Below are 22,344 nucleotides of genomic sequence, written 5' to 3'. Positions count from 1 at the left end.
TCAGCAATCTGCGGGGTTAAATTTGACGGCCGTATGATCGTCGCAAAAACTTCGCCTCCTTGCTGACTAGGCGTCCGTACTGTACGGACTGCTGATTGGGCAGGTGACTGTGCAGGCCGTACGGATGACGTGGTGCGATGACTGTGTTGCTGTACGGTTGACGTGGTGCGATGACTGTGTGTACGGATTAGCCCGCGGGCCAGTGGCCGCTGCCACGTGGCGGACGTGGGGCCGCCTGTTTTGGTGGTCGCCGGCGGAGGGAGCGGCCGGAGTTGAGGGGCCGGCGGAGTCTGTGTCTCGGCCGGCGGGAGGGGGCTGCGGTTACCGGAGAGGGGAAGCGGTTGCCGGAGTCGAGGAAGCGGCCGCGAGTAGAGACGGGCGGGTACTGGCGCGAGCGACGGCGGCGGAGACCGGCAGCGGCACGGGCGATGTGGACGCGGTGCGGGTCACAGTTCCGACAGGTACGACAGCGACAGAGCAGGTACGCGGCCTGCAACACCTGCGACACGCAGGTACACACTGCATGGGGGGGGGTCTGCGGACCCCCCAAAAACTAGCCAAAAAAAACCTTTTTTTTAAAATTTTTTTTTGACATTTTTTTTTGAAAATTTTTTTTGATTTTTTTTTTGATAATTTTTTCTAAATTTTTTTTTTTTTTTTGATTTTTTTTTTTTGGAAAATATAAATTTTTTTTCGAAATTCATACAATAATTGCAAAATTGGCGAAATTTTTTTTCTCACCAAAATAGGCCAACTTTATAACCAAAATTCATGGAAACGACCTTCTGGACACAATGGCGGGGTCGGATCTGGTCTAGGACGCCTCCAAAAGACGCTGCTCCTCAGATCTGCCTCTTGACGTCGCAATAATGCCTTTTCAAGACGAATCATTGAAGCCCCAATGGCTCTGATACCATGTGAGATTTTGCCAAGATCAAGAGCTCAATGAAATGTAAAAAATAGAGACACAATATAGGACAAGAATAAACTGTATTCTCATCAATAGAAAATGATCAATAATAATAATTACATACAATGTAGATGAGCTTGCTTATATAGGCAAGGCTAGGGATATGTGAGCACACAAACATGACATGTGGCTCAATAAGAAACAAGGGTAGGTAGGAAATAGGTGTGGGTAGGTAGGAAAAATAATATAATAGTCCACATGAGGTGGATCACCCACTGAATGTGGAGTGTAACAGCAAAATAAGACCACAAAAGGTGGAATTTCTCCTACACACACTATCCCAATGTGGCACAAACACCCAAGTGTCTCATATCCAAACTACTATGAAATGCATTTCGTAAGTAAACTTAAGTAAAGTGTAATAATATCCATGATGAATAATTATTTACACCAACAGTGCCAAATTTGATTTTTTTAAAATGGGAAAACTGGTCAGATATGGCCTTCTTGTAAGTTGACTAAAATTATTAATGAATATAAACTAAAATGAGCCTAAAGTCTTTGGTTGATTTTTGAGAGAAGAGATCGGAAGTATCCAAATGCACCATTTCTACACCTATCATTGCTACCATAACTAGGGAAGATGCGAATTGTAGCTGGAAAAAAGGTTGTTGTATGGGTGAGCCATGAAATTGAATAGGTAGCAATGTCAAAATCACATTCCAAGGGATTTTATGAGGGGAGAAATGAAATGAAAGCTCTTATTAATGTCCATGAGACCAAATCTATGGAATCCAAGGATAGAAACAAAGTTGCTTGGCACACAAAGACCTCTGGTTGATGCTGCCCAAATTATGTCTAAGTGATATCCATTTCCTTTTTAATTGTGGATCTTCTGCTTGAATCTTGATAAAACATCTTCAATGAAAGAGAGTAGTTAGAAACAGAGGAATCCATTTCAGCATATTTGTGTAAATTAGGAATCACTGTGTGATTGTTCCAAAGTGAATGTATATCCCTATGTATTTGTCATTTAGTGTTCTAAAGGAACAAAATCTGTTACAAATGTTTTCTAGTGGAGTGTTCTTCACCATCATCTTTTATGTGGATGCCCAATTTCTCATATTTCTATTCAAAGTTCTAGTAGTTTTACTTTTACTTACACACAGAAGGCTGAAAATTTTCATTTTTTTTTAATTGTAATTTTTAGTTGTTTCTTAAACATTGAAAGTTAATAATTACAGACTAGTATTCTTTATTTTGGGAAAGAATCTGTTTGGTAGATTGTGCCTATTCATGGAAGAGGCAATTACAGATCAGGTCGTTTCTTAAATATTCTGCCTTTGGGAATTATCAAATACTTCTAATTACATGCTGTTTAGCCCATGGTTGAATCATACATCTCGATGAATCTGGTTCACATGTTCAACACCTCACCAGTAATTCTGATTCCAAAATGTGATAATAGCTTAGGTCTACTCTATCCATCATCTTTATTTTGATACTCTTTAATATGTAGATTAGTTTTAATTCATCTTGGATAATAGCATCAGGTCTGTAGAAATGATTTTTTATCTCAACTTTTATGCATATGCTAGAAATTAACCATTCAATATGTAGTTTGCACCTTAGTAATTTTCACTCATTCCATGATAGTTTTATAAGTTGTATGTGCCATATATTATCGTACTCCTTTTTGAAGCCTAGTCACAATATATCTCTCTTTTTTTTTCATTTTAGAAGCAAAATATTTTTGTGAATTTCAGCGATTGTCTGTACCTGTTACAGACTTTTTTGGGGATAGGAGCTTTTTTTTGGTTGTTCTTCACTAACATGTTTCATTACATCTTGTTATCAGGCTTCGTGATTGAAATCAGTGACTATACTTTAAAGTTTGCAACCAAATTTAAGACTAGAGAATGTAGAGTTTGATTTTTGTCAAGTAAATGTCTGAAAGAAACTGGCTTTAAGGGGACATGCTTAGAGAATGCTTTGTATATCAGTTTCTTTTGCAACCATTGTTTGTGACACTGATAAATTGACACTGCTTTCTAGGTTCATTGACTCATTGCGGGAGGTCCCCTTATTCGGTCATCGACAACCTGCAAGTATATTTGGAGGCCTTTTATATTGTATTTTCTTGGTATGTCTCTTTCATGGATGGTCTCCCACATTGAGCAAACTAGACATAGCCTTCAGAGATGAGTATCATCATGATTTCTTGAGCATTTTGAATTCATGGGATATTAGATTCTCAATTTGTAGATGCACAGCCCAATGCACAGGTAAGGGAAGATGACATTGCATATTCATGGCTTGATTTCGCAGGGAGCATGTGCTATTGTTGTAGCATTGGCATCTTGGATATTTTCTTCAATGACTAGTTCACTTCCAGCGTTGCTTTCTAGTGGAAATGTATTTCTTTTGATTGTCACAAGTGAGAGGTCTTGGCTCTATTTCCTGTTATTAATTGGGAATATTCTATAATCTTTCTTCCATAATTACAGTAGCATGCACTCATTCATATTTTGTTTGTCTGTTTATTTTACTTGCACCACTTGTGATCTGTGTTGTGATCACTGTTTTTTCAGCCCTATTGGCTATCTTTTTGGCTTCTTTCTCTAATGTAGTTTTTGCTTTCCTTCTTTATACTCATTTTGGAAATTAAATGTGTCTCTGAACAACTTAATAAGTATGCCTAGTTAAAATTTTTCTCGTGCATGTGCTTCTTGTGGTACAATGGTAACTGGAAACACATATTTGGATTTTTGTAGAGTTCATGATTTATTTCACAAAGAAATTTGTAATTGCTGTGAAGCCATTCAAAGTCTGTTGTACTCATACAAAAATTTTCAATTTATGTCTAGTCTTTCCACTAAACCCATGTCTTTTCAATAAACACGAGTCATGTATCAAGGTTGCCTCAGCCTTCTTGTGGTTTTTGTCTTTCTTCTCTTTTTTGTCTCTTCACAGGATTGACAATGGGGTTAGCAAGTGAATTGGCAAGAAGAGGCAAAAGTTTTCATGTGTAAATCCAGCAAACTCATGTCATGGCAATAGAAACAAACAAGGAAAGCATTTTTTTAAGGTTAAATACTGTGATTCCCTTATTAGGGACACACTTATGAATGAAAAATATTAGCAAAAACTGTAGTCATACTCTAAGATGTGCCCTTCTATAAAGAATTGCATTTTACATCACGAGTTGCACACTTATGTAAGGGAAAAGCAAGTTTCAAAATCAAGTTCAGGAAATGCATTGCCAGGGGCACACCTTATGAAGCAAAAAAGGTTAATGTTTTAAGGATCAAAATTGCATAGACTGAAAGCTGCTGACTATGGTTTGCTGATTTGCTGATGGTTTTTGTTTCAATTCAAGTCTTTGACCAGCGTATGGAGTTTGGATGTTTTGAAGAGGTTTTTGAAATTTTATGCGTTTTTGATGTTTTTGCATTTAAAGAATGACTTTTGCAATATGGAAATACAATCAAGTAATTGACAAATACTGAAACTAAATTTCAGAAGTTCTGATTTTATTACCAGCAACTGATAAATGCAAATAATGAATGAATTTGAACACTCTATTGCCAAATATGGCCTACCAGGGTACAACGCCTTCTTGGAAGAGCTCCTTTATTGATAGAAAATGGAAGAATAGCTGAAGTTGAAGTCTCCCATTCACTTCAATAGCATCAATGAGCTTTATTTGACTTAGGAAGAATTATCAAAAACTAATATAGAAGAATTATGTAGACCCAAGTGAAATTCCAAATTCTTGCCAGGCAAATTCCCACATTTTTGACTAAATTCCTCATAGAATTGCTTATGTAGACCACATGTGCTAGAATTCCTCTGAATAAACCACGGATCTGTTCTTCCTTATTGCTGACAATAATTTTAATCCCAATTCCAACTCCTAAATACCCCTGATTTATTTATTTGGCAACCACACCTCCAAGCTAGGGTATGGCTGGCTGCAAAATGGTACGGCTGGCATTAATTGCTGGTAATCTGCAATAAACCCAATCCAAAACCGCCCAGATCTGATCAATTCCACTTTCCTTTCAATCTGAAGCCAAAATCAAGAGAATTAGCCCCTAATGGCCTGGCCTGATAATTGCATAAATATGAGTGCTGGAGTGATGTAGAAGGCTGGGGTATCGTCCAACCAGTCCAAGGTTGAAGGGTTTTGTCCTCAATCAGGTTTCCACAAACTGAACCTGTTATGGCAGACTGCTGCAGAGACAAAAATGAATATTTCCAAAACCAAATGATGCCTCTTTTCCAACTCCAAGCCTCCTTTTTACCTATCAAGCCCTAATCGTACTATTTGGCATCTTTTAAAGATTCCAAAGGAAGATTTTCTCCTTGAGGAAGTTTGACTCGCAATGAGGGGGTAATTTATCATTAAGAAGGGGCCATAATAAAGTTACTTTACCACCTAGGGATTTGTGCAAGGTAACTTAATAAAGTCTTATTAAACATCTTTTTAAATTAACTTTTTCTATTTTTAGAAAAAGTTACTTTTGTAACTTTATATTATAAAGTTACTTTATTATTTCACCAAAGTCATAAAATGACTAAGTCTAGATCCCCTTTGGCTAGCAATTTCATCCCCAAACACTGAACTTCACCTGTGGAGATGGGTGACAGGTGAATCTGAGCATCTGAATAGCAACTAAAGAAGAGGGGACATTGCATAGACAAGTGTTCACTAGAGAAAGTGAAATGGTGTTTGAAATTGAAAGATAATTTTCCATTGTAAGGTGCACACTTAAGTGAAGGAAACTATTTAAAGATAAAAAGTTTGTGAAAGCATACAGAGGTGTGCACCTATATAAAGAAGAAAGAGTTTGACTTTTTAAATGAAAGAGTGAAAGTTTTTAATATGTCTGTAAGGCCAAACAGCCTATGGGACCATTGGATAGACAACCATGTGGCTAAGCACAAAGGCCAAAACATGCAGCCCAAAACATGCAGACCAAAGCTCAAAACACAAAGATTTTTAATAAAGGTGAGCATCTATGAAAAGGAGAAGATGGTTTTTGCAAAGTCTGAAATGCATTGTGAGGTGTGCACTATTATGAAGGGAAACCAATTTAAAGATTAAGTTCAAGATTTCATTGAAAGGTGCACACCTCTGTAAAGGAAATTTTATTTCCAAATTTGACAACACTTTTCATGTAGATAGGTACACACCTGTGGAAGGGGTTAAGAGGTGAAAGATCTATAAAGAATTTGCATGTTCAAGTGCTCACTTGTATAAGGTGGAGAGTGTATGTTTTTCAAAAGATGATTTCCCATTATAGGGTGTGTATCTGAAAAGAAAGAATGTGTTTGAAGTTTTGAAAATCAAAATTGCATTAATAGGTGCAAACCCAATAAAGTGCTCGCTGTCTTTTCATAAAAAACAAAGCACATGATGTACATAAAGGTGTGCCCTTATGAGCAAACATGTGTTTTGATATCAGCAATGATTTCTGAAGAGGGTTTGCAGTCTTCTACGGTAGGGTTTTCAACATCAATCGGCACAGGTGAATGACATTTCAGAAGTGTTTTCAGTCCATTTTTTATTGAAGGTTTCTATATATGGTCAGCAATTTCCATCACCTACAATGACTATATTTCTATCGTAGCAATAACTTCAACATATTTTTCTTCAAAACTCACTAGGATTAACATCAATTCAGGGAAGATAATCAGAAAGGATGGCAGCAGCCTTTGTTGTTTTCATCAATATTCAGAAATTTGGGAAGTTTTGTCTAAGTCCTCATTTTGAGCAAGTGTTCAGATCAAAGTTACGAGACAGAGACTCTGCAAGCATGACTCAACTTGGGACTTGGCGAAGGTTCGACAAAGTGAAAAACCCTAAGAAATTTAGAGTTTTTTAAGGATTTAAAACTTGTTTCATGTACTCTTTATCAAATAAACCTTTAAAACACAATAACATCATCAAATAGAAGCTAATTTGATCACATACACAAGTATACATTGATCACATAAGTATAAACGCAAATTGTAGCTGAAGGAGATAGCATACTTAGATATATAAATACCGTCAAATGTATACAAAACTCATGGAATGTGAAATCCATGACATCAAAAGTCCCAAACAAATATCAAAACAATAACTAGAAGTCTATGGCTTAGAGGAGCCTGCATCCTTTCTATGAAGGTGTCTAAGGTAGGTTCGTGATGATGTAGCAGCCATAATAATTTTTTAAGTATGAATTTGCAAAGATTTGCAACAAGGGATATATATTATGTAGATTTTAATGATCATGATTCATCATTGGCCTATTACTAGCTTAGACTTATAGTTTGATGGGGGTTTGGGGGCAACACCAAAACAAGTTTGAGGGTAGCACCCCAAGCGAGGGTATGATGAGGGTGTGTGAGAGAGAGGTAGAAAGATAGGTCTAGCTATTGGGGGAGAGAGGAGAGAGTGAGATAGAGAGAGGTAGAGAGAGGGGATAGAGGAAGAGTGATATCGAGAGAGATAGGTCTAGAGTTCAAGGTAGCTAAAGTGAGTGAGATAGAGAGATGAGAGACTGCAGATAGGAGCCCACTGATTATTGAAATTTGACTAAGCATGAAAATTTGTAAGATCTAAAACCTGGAATTTGCATTATAACTCTTAGAGATTTGAAACCATTCTCAAATATCCTACCAATATATACTTGAAATATAACTTAAAGTATTTACTTATACTTAAATGCTATATTTCATGCATATATTTTGATGAAGAGAATGAGACTGAGTGGAAGACAAAGATGGGGAGTTAAATGTTATATTTCATGTATATTCTAGGAGCATGTCATAAACCAAAAACGTATTGAAATTTTGAGACTTAATTTTTTTTTTTTTGAGTCTAGCCAAGTTCAAATGACAAGACTCGCCCAGACTTAGCTGAGTCTGAGTCCTGTTGGTGTACGTTTTATCATATACCAAACATTAGAATAAAATACCCAAGGATACTCTATCCTCTCTTGAAAAACCACCACTTATGCTAAGGTTGCAAGAAGACTATATGGCGATTCCAAGGTTTCTTTGGTTAGGTCTTGACGTGTGGATAAGCTCAATGGGCATTGTGATATGCTAGTAATACACAAAGGGACTTACACGTGGCTCGTTCAATTCACAATGGAGGTTTATCGTTTGTGGGTTTTGGATTGTGGACTTCAAGAAAAGTGAAAAGGAGATATGGTTTAGAAATTCTAATCTATTCCTAAGAATTCAGGAGACGGTAAAGATTGGGTGAAACTAATAACAACACTTTGTTTCGCCACACTTAGGACAACTACGCAATGCATGTGCAATCTTCTAAGGTTGTGCTCAAGATTTTCACACTTACGAATAACACCAACAATTGAACAATATTACTCAAAGTAGAAGTTAAGCATCCGCATCAAAAGCTCAAGCTAACTTTACATATCGAATGAAAATCATCCATCCAACAAAAGTATGAGCAAAAAGTTTCACCAATCTAAACTATCAAATCCTTCATTCTTCTAACATACATGAAATAAAATCTAAACTATGATGAGAGATAAGAACCATGCCAACTCCAAAATAAAAGAGGTAATCACCATCAATTTGAGCAATGTATTGCTTATTACTTTGGCAATTGTATGCAACAATTGTTTATCTCAACATGTTTTGCAACTTGCTCCCATGATTTACAAATGAGGGTTGAGTTCAATTTATAGGCTCCCCAATTACAATTAAATGGCCAGGATTGATTTCTAATCAATGACCGAGATTAAAACAACCTAACCCTAATTAGGGTTTCCCAAAATAGATCAAATATCTGTCGGATGAGAGACAAGTGGCACAAGATGCTATCTTTTAGGATTGCACCCCCTTCTTCTGCTGAGAGGTAGTGTGTTCAATGAACCTGGACATGTTGACTTAAATTCTCCAATTTGTGTCAAAAAATTTGCCTGTATGGAAATTTGTCTGGAATAATCTTCTTGCCGCCAATTTATGTTGCACGTGGGAGCTTGTCTTTGACTCTTCAGAAATGAAATCCTTCAAGAAATCTGGAACTTCTTTCCATACTTTCGCCAAGTCTGGAGACTTTTCTTTCTTGATGCTCGGAGACTCTTTCAGGTGCCTTGAATTTGGAGAAGATTTGATTCATCTCCTCTTTATTTTCTTCTTTGTTCTTCTTCTTTCTTCCTGTTTCCTCTCCAACATTTAGTCAAAATTTGATTCTTTTGGTTATGGAAAATTCCACACTTAGCCATTTTTCATGTATCAAACCTTTATCCACCCGTTCGTTTGATTGACCCTTGATTTCATGTGCTTGTCAAATTTATTTTCTTGCTCGATTGTTGGTCTGATTTCATGTGAATTTGTCCAAATTAGTCTTTCCTCATAGTGTGCCAACTTGATGGTCTTCTTGTCTAATGGATCAAATTTGAGGTCCGTGATCCGACATCTTCACATATTTCATTTATGCCTTGGACAAATTCATGTCTGAGTTTGATCAACTTGCTTGGACAATTTTCAGTCCTGTCTTATGTCTTGACTGTGAATGTGCCAATTTATGTTTTCTCCCTCTTAGGCTGTCTTAAACCAGGAACTTGAATGTGTCTGACATATTAAGGTTTGTATCTTGGAACAAATTTGTGTCAGTCTTTATGTCTTGGCATGCTTCATGTCAATTGGCTTGTCCTCGGACTTGGAATATTCTTGGACAATCATCCTTCATTTTTGATGGATCGGAAAAGTTTGGATAGTCACATGTCTTCTTGTCTTTGGCACATTTCGGAAATATAATCAAACAATTTGTCTTGCTCTTTGTCATGTCATCTTGGCAGGCTTCGAAAGTATGATTGGACAAATTGTCTTCCAATTTTTCAGGCCATCTTGTTCTTGGGAAGAAAAATTTCATGCTTTGGATTGTTTGGCATGCTCGAAGGCTTTCCTCTTGGCAGGGCGAAGTTCACATATCCTTGGACCATTTTTTTATTTGCTTAAATTTTGTGCTTAGTTTCTTTGGACATGTCTTATTCCTCAACAAATTTTGGATGACTTTCTTCCTTGGATATGAAAAGGCGGACTTTCCACATCTTTGGACAGATTTTGGTTGATGCTTCACTTCAAACTTGGAAGGTTATCACGTGTATATCGGATATAAACAATCTTCCTCTTCCAAGGAGGGTTTGGAAATGATTAAACTTCCTTGCTGACCATGATAGCAGCAGTTTGACAATGTGAATTTAGATTACTTTTCTTTGACAGGGCAGAATTTATTCTTCCTCGGGCAAGTCCACTTTCAATTTGTTGTCTTGGACGATCTTGGATGAATTTTATTTTTTTGGCAGATTTGAAAGATTTATGAGAAATCTATGTGCAGATTTGAATTCTTTTCCCAAGGTAGATTCAAGGATGATCAATGGTGAACTCAAAATTTTATCAACAAACCTTGGTGATGGCGAACTTGAACCTTTTGAATGTCCCTTTCAAACCCTTGGACCTGCTTTATTCTTCCTTTTGGAGATGTTCAAGGTAGAATTTTCTCCTTCAAACTGTTATCAATGGCGAATTTAAGGAGAAAATTGAACATTTTATCCAAACCCTTGATTTTGCAATATTTCTCATCCAAATTCTTCTGAAAATTTGATAATCTAGTTGGATTTTGGAGCTGCTTCCTCTGAAGAATTTGAATTTTTTTTTCTTCAAACCCTTAGATTTATTTTACTTTTGCAAAGGTAATCTGATAATATGATCAGATTTTGGCATGAATCTAATAATCTTTATGCCTGAGAGCTGTTCACTTTGATTTCCAAACCTGTAGACATGGCAGATTTTGAAGTTGGATAATCTGATCATGCATTGAAGCTACTAGCTTCTCTCAACTTTGGCGAATTTTGACAGAGTTTTGATGCTTCCTTTTTTGCTATACAAACTTCTTCTTGGCAAACAAAGTATTAATGAATGGGCATCATGTCTTTATAGCTTCTTAGCAATTTCTAGAAACTTTGTATATTATTCTATCTTTAGAAAATTGAAACCCTTTGCCTTCTTCTAGAAGGAAGCTTGGAGGATTCTCAAAAATTAGAAAGTTTTATTGTTTTATCCTCCCTCTAAGAAGTTAGAATTTATCCTTAGAAGCTTCCATCATGTTTTAGAAAGTTTTATTTGTTATAAATCTCCTTCTAGAAATTCGAATTTGAGGAAGGCATGCCACAATATATATATATATTTTATTTCTTTGTTCTTTGTTATTTATTTATTTATTTTATTATATTATTATGTGACTTTAATTGCCAAGTCATCTTACTTGCCATTTTTAATTCTCTTGGAATGCCATATCATCTTTTATTGCCAAGTCATCTTTTATTGCCAACTAGGAAATTTATATTTTTTTTATTCTATGCCATCTTCAAGTGGGCCCTACATTCTTTCTCAAGCTTTGGCGAATTTTGCACATCTTCCTTATGCCATGTTTTTAAAGTGGACTTGGAAAGAATTTCTAGCTTGGACATGAGGTGCACTTTAAAAATTGTCAGACATTTTTGGTGCATGACTAAGCTTAACCTTAGGCAAGAGTTAAGTAACCCTTGCCATGAGCTAGTTAACCCTCGGTAGGAGTTTAATATTTGTCGGACAATTTTTCTTGGACAATTTTTAAATTGATCCTGCTCAAATCTCTTCCACATTTTAACTGATCGTCTGCCATTCTACCCTTGAACCTTGTTGAACTTGTCTGCCATTTTTATTTCTTCAACTTGGATGAAATTTTTGATGTGCCACACTTGCCTTCTTTTGACCTGGTCAATTGTGTTCATGCCATGTTCATACCTTGCTGGTTCATCTAGACAAAAAGCCTAATCTGGATTTCCATTTTGGTTTTTGCACTTGGAGACCTCATTTTTGAAATCTGAGAACATGGGTAGGAATAATTCGGCATGGGGATCAAAACCCTAATCTAAGAAAAAACAAAATTTTCAAACCCTTGCTTTTTACACTTGGAAGCAAAATTTTTCGAATATGAAGACATGGGTAGGATCAGAATAACCTAAAGAACAAAACCCTAATCTCTGAAAAAAGCAAAATTTTCAAACCCTTGCTTTTTACACTTAGAAGCAAAATTTTTTGAATCTGAAGACATGGGTAGGATTAGAATAACCTAAAGAACAAAACCCCAATCTTAGAAAAAAACAAAATTTTCAAAGCCCTGCTTTTTATATCTAGAGGTGAGATTTTCAAATTCCGACAAAATGGGTAGTAATAAAATAGCTCAAAGAGCAAAACCCAGATGCCAGTTATAAAAAAGTAGAAAAAAGCAAAAATTTCTAAAAATAGCAGGTTGTTAGAAATGGCTCAAAGCAATTGCGATTTTCGTCCTTTAGACCTTCTGAACACTTTGGCAGCGTCCAAATTCAATTCTAAGCATAAATTCTCAATCTAGCCCGGATGACCTCAAAACTCAAAACTCAAAGCTCTCATTGTAAAAAGATTGGTGATTAGCAGTTGTGACGCCAAAACGGAACCCTAAAAAAAAAAAGAAAAAGGGGGTCCCTATTTGCAGTGGGGCGATGTGTGAAATAGGTCACAAGAAGTCTGAGCCCCTGGAACTTGCCAGGATTGACTTGATTCGTGACTGGTGCAGTCTGGGCAAGTCCATGTGAGTCTCGTTTCTATGGTTCAGATTTATACCAGCAAATTATTTGCAGACAAAATAGTAGTTTTTCAATCTTTCAGAGTTGCTAGGGTGTATTGAAGAAAGGTTTTCAGATTCAAGCATCAAAGTGGATTAACAAAGTTTCAAAGATCTTTAGAGTGTTTGCTATCATCAGAATCATCATTTAGAGCCACCTTTCAAGATTCACTAGTTTGGCTGTCTCTAAATTTAGCTTGATGTCCTTTTTGAGCAGTCTCTATTTTTGGTAGTCTACTCTTGGATATCTCATTATGCAAGAGGTGAGAGTCTTAAGACTTTTAGTGACCTTTAGCAGTAATTTTTACCAACAGTTGAATTGAAGATTGTCTTACTTCATATTTAGAATTAGTGGATATAATTTGTATTAAAGCTTGCTTTGCATGTAATCAAGTTGTTCTTAGATTAGAAGTTGTAGTTAGTTTTTTAACTATTTTTGTAGATTGGTTAGGGCTACAAGACTAAGGCAAGTGAACTGAAATAGAAGCTACAAAATGATATATTGGGGAATATATTTATGTACAATATTAAAGGTTAAGGGTTATAGGCTAAGTTGTAGGGTTTGTGGGTTGCAAGGCCTGATACCGGTTTGGTATGCCTGCGGGTTCAGCTAGGGCCCGTGCCCGGCGAGTTGGTTCATCCGCCGTGAACCCGGGCGAACCCAGGGTGAATCTGAACACTTGGGTGCCCAAAACAATTTCTTTTTGCAAAATTTAATAAATTTTGATATCCGCCACTTGAAAGAAGAGTAAAAACCCTAAAAGTGACTTTTAAAACACTTAGTTCATTTAGTTCATTTGTTTTGCAAACAACTATTTTTTCCTTGCTGGTTGAGCAAAGTTTGGCTTCTAGCATCAAATGGAGGGAGTTGAAGATCGATCGTTGAAGCTTGATCAAGTGTTGCAGTCTCATTCCTACTCATTTCCAAACTTCCATTGGTTTAAAGAAAGTTTTTTTTTTCATTTTTTTCATCCATTGTTGTTTCACAAACATAAATCATTATTTGTTTAGTTTACCTATTTTTTCCCATTCTTTTGTTTTTGTTTTCAATGTGTTAATAACATTTCTTGCCATAGTAACTAGAATGGCATCTACCTCTTCCCGCATATGCACAAATCAACAACACAACATATCCAAATTCTCCTCTATGGAAATATGTTGATATTATACGACTGCTTCCAGGAGGTGGGGGATATGTTTGGTAATGCCAGGGATATGATAAAGAATGTAATAATTCCTTTTTATTGGGTGGTAGGTCATTTGTGTGAAATACTAGGAAGAGGCATCAAAAAATGCCCTTAAAAAACTCGTGCACCTATACCACAAGAGACTATGTTAAAATATCTTAGGGAGCATGAAAAAAGAAGAGAGAGAAGCCCACAAATTAAATCAACTTGTTAAAAAAAAATCAAAGGGAATGCAAACCCCCAACTAATCCCAATATTATAGTAGAAAACCACCCATTTTTTTCCACAGTTGAGCCTGAAAGTGAAGCACCCATTGTATGCAAAAGATCGAAGGGGCCTTTAGAAAGTGCATTTCAAAATGAGAGTCAAGACATTGTTAACCAAGATGTAGCAAGATGCATATATGCAAATGGGTTGGCTTTCAATTTTGTTCGTTCCCATATTAGAAAAATATGTTGAAAAGTGTTAATGAAGCTCCAAGAGGGTATAAGGGTCCACGCTATGAGAAGGTATGTGGCACTTTGTTGGAAAGAGATGTCAAGGGGTTTGAACATGCATTGAAGCCTATAAGGGATTCATGGATTGAGACATTCTTTAAGATGGGTGGAAAGATTCCAAAAATCATCCCTTGATCAATGTCATAGCGATGTCCCCTAAAGGGGCAACATTTTTGAGAGTTGTGGATTGTGACGGCTAGGTAAAAGATGGACAATTTATTGCATATATTTTCATCTCTGCCATTGAGGTAATGAGACCTCGTAATGTTGTTCAAGTCATAATGGACAATGCAAAGAATTGTAGAGTTGCTGATTTGTTGGTTGGGGAACGCTATCACCATGTCTTTTGGACACCTTGTGCAGTTGTCTCACTCAATCTTATGCTAAAAAAGATTGGGAGTAAAATTGATTGGATCAAAGAGGTGAATGCAGAGGTTGAGGACATCTAGATTTTCATCACAAACCATCACATGTCTCAAGGAATTTTTATATCATTTTCAAGTTTGGAGCTATTGAAGGTAAGTGAAATAGTAATTTAATTTTACATTTTTTGATTTTTTGATTTTCAATGTTCATAATTTGATTGTGTAATGTGTATTCTTCTTTAAAGTTTGTCTTTAATTTTTAATCATTTTGGCTTTAATTTTTTATTATAGGTTGCAGAGACCCGTTTTGTATCTAACACAATTGTCTTGAGACAACTTGTGAAAGCTAAAGTAGTACTTTGTAATATGGTGATTAGCCAAAATTGGGCTATATGGAAGCAGAGCAACACTGCGAGGGCAACAAGAATTAGGCAAAGGATATTGGATGAGTCATGGTGGGATTGTGTGAAGTATCTCCATAGTTTCACTAAGCCCATCATGGGCATGATTCACTACACTGACATGGATAGGCCTTGCATTGGAGAGGTTTATGATGGGAATTGACTCAATGCTTGAGTAGATGAAGTGCATCATAAGTGCAAAAGAGCAAGACGTTGAGGAGACTTTCTTCAAACAATTGCAGGCAATTGTTGTAGAAAGGTGGAATAAGATGACCACTCCTTTACATCTTCTTGCTTATGCATTGACATCAAAGTACTATAGCAATTAGTTTCTTGATATGCCAAGAAGGCTTACACCATGGAGGGATTTAGAAGTGTCTTAAGGGTACAAGGCAACATTCTTTAGACTCTTCCTTGAAGATGATGTGTGAGATTTGATTACAAATGAGTTCACAAATTTTGTGAACGCAAATAGTCTAAGTGTTGATGCTCTTCGTCATAGGTTTAAGAATGATGCTCATAGTTGGTGGTACTTCCATGGCCAATGCTTCCAAAATTTGCAGCCCCTTGCAATCAAAATTTAATCACAATTAAGTTTAACAATTAATGAATATTTATTTTATGATTATCACAATTAAGTTTTATTTATAGTTTACTTTGTCTTCATAGGTTGCTAGTAATTTTATAACTTTAATTGTTTACTTGCCTTCATAGTTTGCTAGTTCATCTGCATCAGAAAGAAATTGGAGCACATATTCTTTCATCCACTTAGTAAAGTGCAATAGATTTCAATCAAAAAAAGTAGAGAACTTAGTATATATGCATTCCAACTTAGTATATGTGCATTCCAACTTGTGTCCCCTTTCACAAAAACAACATGTTTACAAGCAAGGGGAGTCGAAGATGTGGGATATAGAGCCAGAGCATATTGACTTGGATGCTTCCACTTCTTAGCTTGTTGCATTTGATGACTCAGAAAGCGAGAACACTAATAGTGCAAGTGCAAGTGGCATTGGCATTGGTTCATCTAATGTCAATGTCAATGATGAGGATGATGAGAATGATGACGTTGATGATTTATAAAATCCATTTGATGAGTAAACTTTAAAACTAAAGTTCCAATTGTTGAAACAATGATACTTGAACTCGATATTATTAATTTGATTTTGAACTTGATGTTATGATGTTATGATCATGATGCTGTGATTACAAGTTTATGGAGGTTTTGCTATTTGTATGATGCTATGTGACACTCTAATCTTAATTCATGCTTCTAGGCTGCATATATATATATAATTTTTACATTGTTTTTGTACTAATGAACCCAAATCCCTTTTTATATATATATATATATATATAATTTTTACATTGTTTTTGTACTAATGAACCCAAATCCCTTTTTTTCAAAATTTTGCCGAACCAGCGAACTGGGTTCTTGAACCCAAACCTAAACTAGCAACTTAGGTTATAGGGCAAGGATATCTAATATTTATGCTTCTTGGCTAACTTCTAGAAATGTGGAGAATTAGTTTAACAACTATGCAAAATCAGGGTACACCAAATCAGGTTTACAAGAAAATGCATGAAGATACAATAGATAAAAATTTGGAAGCTTCAAACTTTCACATTACTTTAGAATGGGAAATTTCAGTTTCATTTCCAATACTCCATTATTTTCAGCTTATAATTTGAAAGTAATGAGTTTATCTAGCCCATTGAAATTTTACTATGAATTGCATACATTGAAACTTTAAAGGGATCTTTTGATTTGTGTAACATAGATGATCATGACTTGACTCAACAATTCTATGAGGAGTAAAAAAATGCAAGGGCACCTTTTGAAGGATGACCATGCAAAATGTATTGGAGGTGTGAATACAAATATTACAAACGCTTGTTCAAACATTGATCTCTTTTAAGAATATCTTTTATAGCTTGTATGTTTGTTGTGCAACATTGACAAAAGTAATTCTATCAAACTTTGCTAAATTGCTATAGCCAAATATTGATGGCACTGCCATTAGTTTGCCTACTCAAATGGCTGACCCTCTAGGATCAATGCTAAATTACATGTGCATATAAACATAGATTAAGATTTTCTTTTGCCGTTTGTGGGGAGAAATCTAGTGACTTGTATTGTAGACAAAATTGCTCTTAAATGGTTGGGGCTCTTGGGGAAACATTTTTGGGTTTTGTTTTTCATTCTCCCACCTTCCAGGAACATATTGAACTTTTAAATTTGGCCAAGGGATGTGAAACTTGTGATAGTTTGAACGCTGTCCTTTTTGCTGCAAACAGTTGATTGGAAAATTGATAAGTAATTACATGATAGAAAAATGCGATTTCGATAGGTATTATCATTTATATATAACTGTATCATTTTTGAGTGGTATTATCCCTTCGACATAATTTTGGAAAAGTTTCTAGATTTGAAAAATTAGCGAATGAGGAAATAAGAACCTCATTCTTATATTTGCTAGTCTTGAGTGGAATAGGCAACTTTGTCTAGGATATGAAATTGTTTCCTTGGTGGACTACTCGGTAAATGTTAGTGCTTTGAAAATATGTTATTTGAACTAATGCCCTTATGGGCCTGTCTTTTAGATATTGTATTTCCACCTCGTAGTATGCCAAGATATCATAGTAAGATGATCGAGACATTCTATGTTGTAAACTTTGATTATCATTGATGCAACCCATTAGCACATTGTTTGAGTTGATTACATTCTCTTCCACAATATGTTTACCAATATACGAGTGCAGTTAAATGTGTTGCATGAGCATATAGCCATACAAGCTTGATAGTGATTCACTTAGTGAACTAGGTTACATCATGCATGTTGCCACATACTGCTAGATCCTTTGTGATGGGTTGGGATTCTTCAATAGAGTATCATGTAATGTCCCTTTTTGCGGAGTAGCAAGAATGATCCATTTAGCCTATTTAATTCTTGTAGGCTAATTTTAAGATATTAGGGAATAAATTAAATTAATTTATTATTGTCCAATAAACTAAATTTTATGGATAACTTTATTTTAATTACTTTAATAAATCGACTTAGGTAGAAAATTAAAAGGAAATATTAAAAGTTACTTTATTATTGAGTTTTAATGAAATATTTTAAGTGGGAATTTGAAAATCCCTTTGGGAATGTTCTAAGGGAAAATATAAAAGAGGATTTGGGAGCTCATTTGTGGATGCCTGTTTGTTTTCTGTACCGTGAGTTTGGAGCTTCCATTGTAGCGAAACCATAAGGGAAATCAGTTTTGGTAGTGAGAGATCTACCCTAGCTGGCTGCAAGTGGAACTACATAGGTTTCACACATGGATTCAATGATTGGAGGTTTCTAGTAATTTGTGTAGCCTTGCAAGCAGGACAAATTACTTGAAGTTTGGAAAATAATGAAGATGTTAGGAAGCAGGGAGGTGCCAGGGATGGATGATTAATGCTTATTGCAGGTCGAAGGTTTGCTGTGAGATTTGGTGTGACTATCCTCTTATTTGCTGGCTGCTAGAGTAATTGCTAGGCGATTGAGTATTTCAATAATTTTGGAGCCATTGTAATTTGTATTACATGTTTGATGGACGGTGGAGCTTGAAATATTTGAGCACTTGAACTTGTTGTTGGCATTGAGAACTAATGTTGTTCGGTGTGATTTCCTACTCTTCATTTCTGTGCGCTTGGATATTATTGTGCTTTCTGGGTGTTCAACCTTGTTACTAGGTGTGAGAAGCAGGTTTAGTGAGGTGTTGGTATGTTCCATTGCTGGGTGAGTTGGTCTATGGTTGATGTGCTGGGTTGGTGATAGCAGATTTCAGATTTAGAGGCCTTTGGGCAAGTCATGGTTCCATAGTTGGCTGACGTGAGGCCTAAAATCATGACAGTAGGGTGTACTATGGGTCTTGGGGTTCGTATTAAGTCAGTGTGAGCTGGGCAATATCAAAGAGGCTCAAATAAGGAATTTGATCTGCTAATTTGTCAAGGTTAGATACTTACATTAATTCATAACTTTACTTTGCCATATTTGTAGTAGATTGTCATATTGTTAAAAGCGAATTGTTTGTTGTTTATCACTTGGAATGAATGGTGTTGTTCATTATTGTGTTCCAAGCTATTGAAAAATTGTTATACATGTTCAATTTATAAATTCACATCATATTGTTCTGCATTTATAAATCAGTTCAAAGCAAACATCCAGAAATTACATCTTCATAAATGTTTGACAATTTACCAAAACTGAGAAGTCAGAAAATTTAAGCAAAACAAAAAATTATACTTGAGTTATTACAGTGGTATTAGAGCATGTCATCTTGACAGCCTGGAGGATTAGGAAGTAATGTCTGAAATTGATTCATGAATTCAGAAGATATAGAGTGTATCATCTACAGGAGAAGAAGAGGTGTTCTTAGTTCAAATTTAGAGGAAGAAGGAAGTATGGGTGATAGACATGAGTAACCAAATGCAGCTATCTAATGACCCAAATGATGCAAACAATGATTAATAGATACCAGGGTTATCATGGAAATAATGGCAATATTGGCAATAATGGGCATAATGGCAACCATAGAGAGGGAAGTAACACTAATGTTTCAGTAACTAACTCTAGGGCAGCCAACAAAATTACTCCCAGGCCTTTAATGCCTGAGTTCTTAGAGGCATCACCAAGAGATCAAGTAGGATAATAGGAGGGTGGTGAAGGTTGTGTAGATTATTTGAGAGATTATCAAACCTTGGGGGATGAATTTCAGGTAGCTATGTCCATAGCTGATTTTTGCCAGGTCAAATACAGAAATGGACCAAGAGGAGACAGGGGACAAAGATCTAATCAGGATTTGCAGTGTAAGGTAGGAAAATTCACCATTCCCAGCTTTCATGGTTCCAACAGATGCACTGCACATTCATGGGCGTAGAAGTTAGATACATATTTCTAGTTTAATCCAATGTTAGAGTCAGAGGCCATCAAATATGTCACCTTGCATTTGGATAGAGAGGTTCATGAGTGGAGGTGCCATGGATTGGTGACTTTGGGCCATGCCAGTATTACATTCTATGCCGATTTCACTCAGAGGTTGATTGACAGATTTGACAAGGAGGATCCTAAACCACATTTTAGAGAGTTGGCACAGTTTAGACAGGTGGGATAGTTGACTCATATACATCAGAGTTTCACAAACTTGGTTACGGTGATAGATATTTCTGAGCATAGGTTGATTGTTTGGAGGGATTGGTAGAACTTCTGTGTTGGGTCAAGACATTTGATCCAATTACTTTACAGGATGCCATCAAGAGGGCTTGTAACATGGAGAGTTCAGCTCCTTGGAACAAATTTCAGTCCAAACCATTTCCTCTAAAGAAAGATAATAAGCCCTTCTGGAAATATTAAACAAAAGAAACTTCTTGGATGATGAGGCTAGAAATGAGCTATGGAAGAAAAAGTTGTGCTTTTCTTGCAAGGAGACTTGGGAGCTTGGCCACAGTTGTTTGGAAAAAGAGAAGGTGCATTGCATAGAAGTAGTTTCAGAAGGTGAGGAGAGGTTAGAAGGAGAGGCTACAAATCAGTCCAAAGAAAACTTATTTAGAAATTAATCCACAAATTTCATAACATACCAAATATGAGAAATCAGAAAATTTGAGCAGAAAAGAAAATTAGACTTGGGTTATTACATAGCACGGGGAAGCTAATGCTTCATGGTAGGGTGGTTATCACTTCAATGATGCTCTCTCTCTCTCTCTCTCTCTCTCTCTCTCTCTCTCTCTCTAATTCAGGCTATGAAAGAAGGGAACGAAGGAAGGTTTGTAATGCTAGTGTTAATGTATATACCTATCTTATGACCTATTGATTGAAAGAGTAGATGAACTCTTATATACTGCTTACTTTTCTCTTGCAGATTTAAGTGTGGTTCATGATGTGTGTACCTGTACCTATAACATTCATTTTATAGATATGCCAATGTGTGGTAAATAAAGAAAAAGAAGTATTATTTTTTATAAATAAAAAGTTCAATATATTAAATAAGCTATTAATTTCAAAAAACCTTGTCTAAGAGTATGCTTTACAAGCACCTTGCTCAAGTGCTACCCAAGCTAAAATTTATTGAATGAAAGCTACAAATCCATATAAGCAAAATAGGAATTCATAATTAGTTTGAAATTGGCATAGGTGGATAAATGACAAAAAACCAAGGCAGATTCTCTAATGGCCAAAATTTACTAAGGGCATTAGTGGGGTGAAACTGATTAATTTTAATTTTTTGCATTAAAAAATACAACACAAGCAATAATGCAATGCACACACACGTGTCATCATCTTCATGTCAAGACTAGCACAAACACAAATAGCAATAGAATACTACAACAATAAAGGAGACCCCATCGATTTATCAGTTAGATTCAAGAACTAGGGTAAAAAAGTGAATTAGATTTATTAGGTTCAATTGCCATGTACAAATGCTATAAGAATAGAAAGATCACACATGCCACAAGACCAATCAATCTCTACTCTAGTAACGTTTAGGATAGGCAAGATAGAAGAAAATAAAGGATTATATCGTACACATTCATAATATGAACCTTTATTCTTTCCACTATCATGCATAGGAGACATAGAACTAGGAGATATAATGGTTGTTAGGACCAAAAACCTATCAACTCACACATTTCTTTTTGCAATAAATGAATACTTGACACTTTGAGATGGCTAAGGATTATTATTTTTTCTATCCTACCATTATATACATCAACATAAAACAATATCATTCATTAATTAACCCAAGGAAGGCATGACTAGTTTTCACAAATTATTATCAAAATTAGAAAAAAATGCATCCAATAATTACAAGCTTCTAGATTGTGATATGATTTTTTTTTCCAAAAATATAAAGAAATCATTCATAACATCATCTTTTAGGGTTTTATCACACATTTATAGTTTGGAGTTAATTGACCATAACTTGGTCAAATATGATCATTTCTAAAACTTCTAATATGCAAAAGAAGGGGGAAGAAAAAATCTATAAACCCCTTGATAGATGAATTTGCAATCGTGGGGAAATTTCCGTGACAGCCAGATCCCTTAATAAATTTCCCCAAAATAGAAGTTTTTTTCTGTTTTTTGAAGCCAAATTTTTGTGTAGTGCTAATTAATATAATTCGCCTACCCTTGAAATCAACACATAATAAAATTGAATAGAATTTAGTTGAAAAGGAGCCCATAGAAGTTTATAGAACCTAGGGACACTCTTGCGGTTCCCAAAACTTAGAAAAAGACATCCATGACATACAAAATTGCAATTTAACATTCTAGGAGCTAGCC

At 35.8% G+C, this 22,344-nt stretch overlaps 1 protein-coding gene across 1 annotated transcript in view; it reads left to right on the top strand.

Annotated features, from left to right (window-relative positions):
- LOC131052340 (protein FIP1) overlaps positions 1–22,344 on the top strand; it is a 327,777-nt gene that overhangs the window by 12,428 nt on the left and 293,005 nt on the right. The window contains exons 2-3 of the mRNA XM_057986981.2: positions 2,966–3,053; positions 3,239–3,347. Coding sequence (XP_057842964.1) covers positions 2,966–3,053; positions 3,239–3,347 — 197 coding nt within the window. The remainder of the gene's footprint in view (positions 1–2,965; positions 3,054–3,238; positions 3,348–22,344) is intronic.

This window comes from Cryptomeria japonica, chromosome 2 (assembly GCF_030272615.1).
Source record: "Cryptomeria japonica chromosome 2, Sugi_1.0, whole genome shotgun sequence".
Taxonomy (NCBI): domain Eukaryota; kingdom Viridiplantae; phylum Streptophyta; class Pinopsida; order Cupressales; family Cupressaceae; genus Cryptomeria; species Cryptomeria japonica.
The sequence above is the reverse complement of the archived record's forward strand: the minus strand, read 5'-3'. Positions and strand labels throughout refer to the sequence as shown.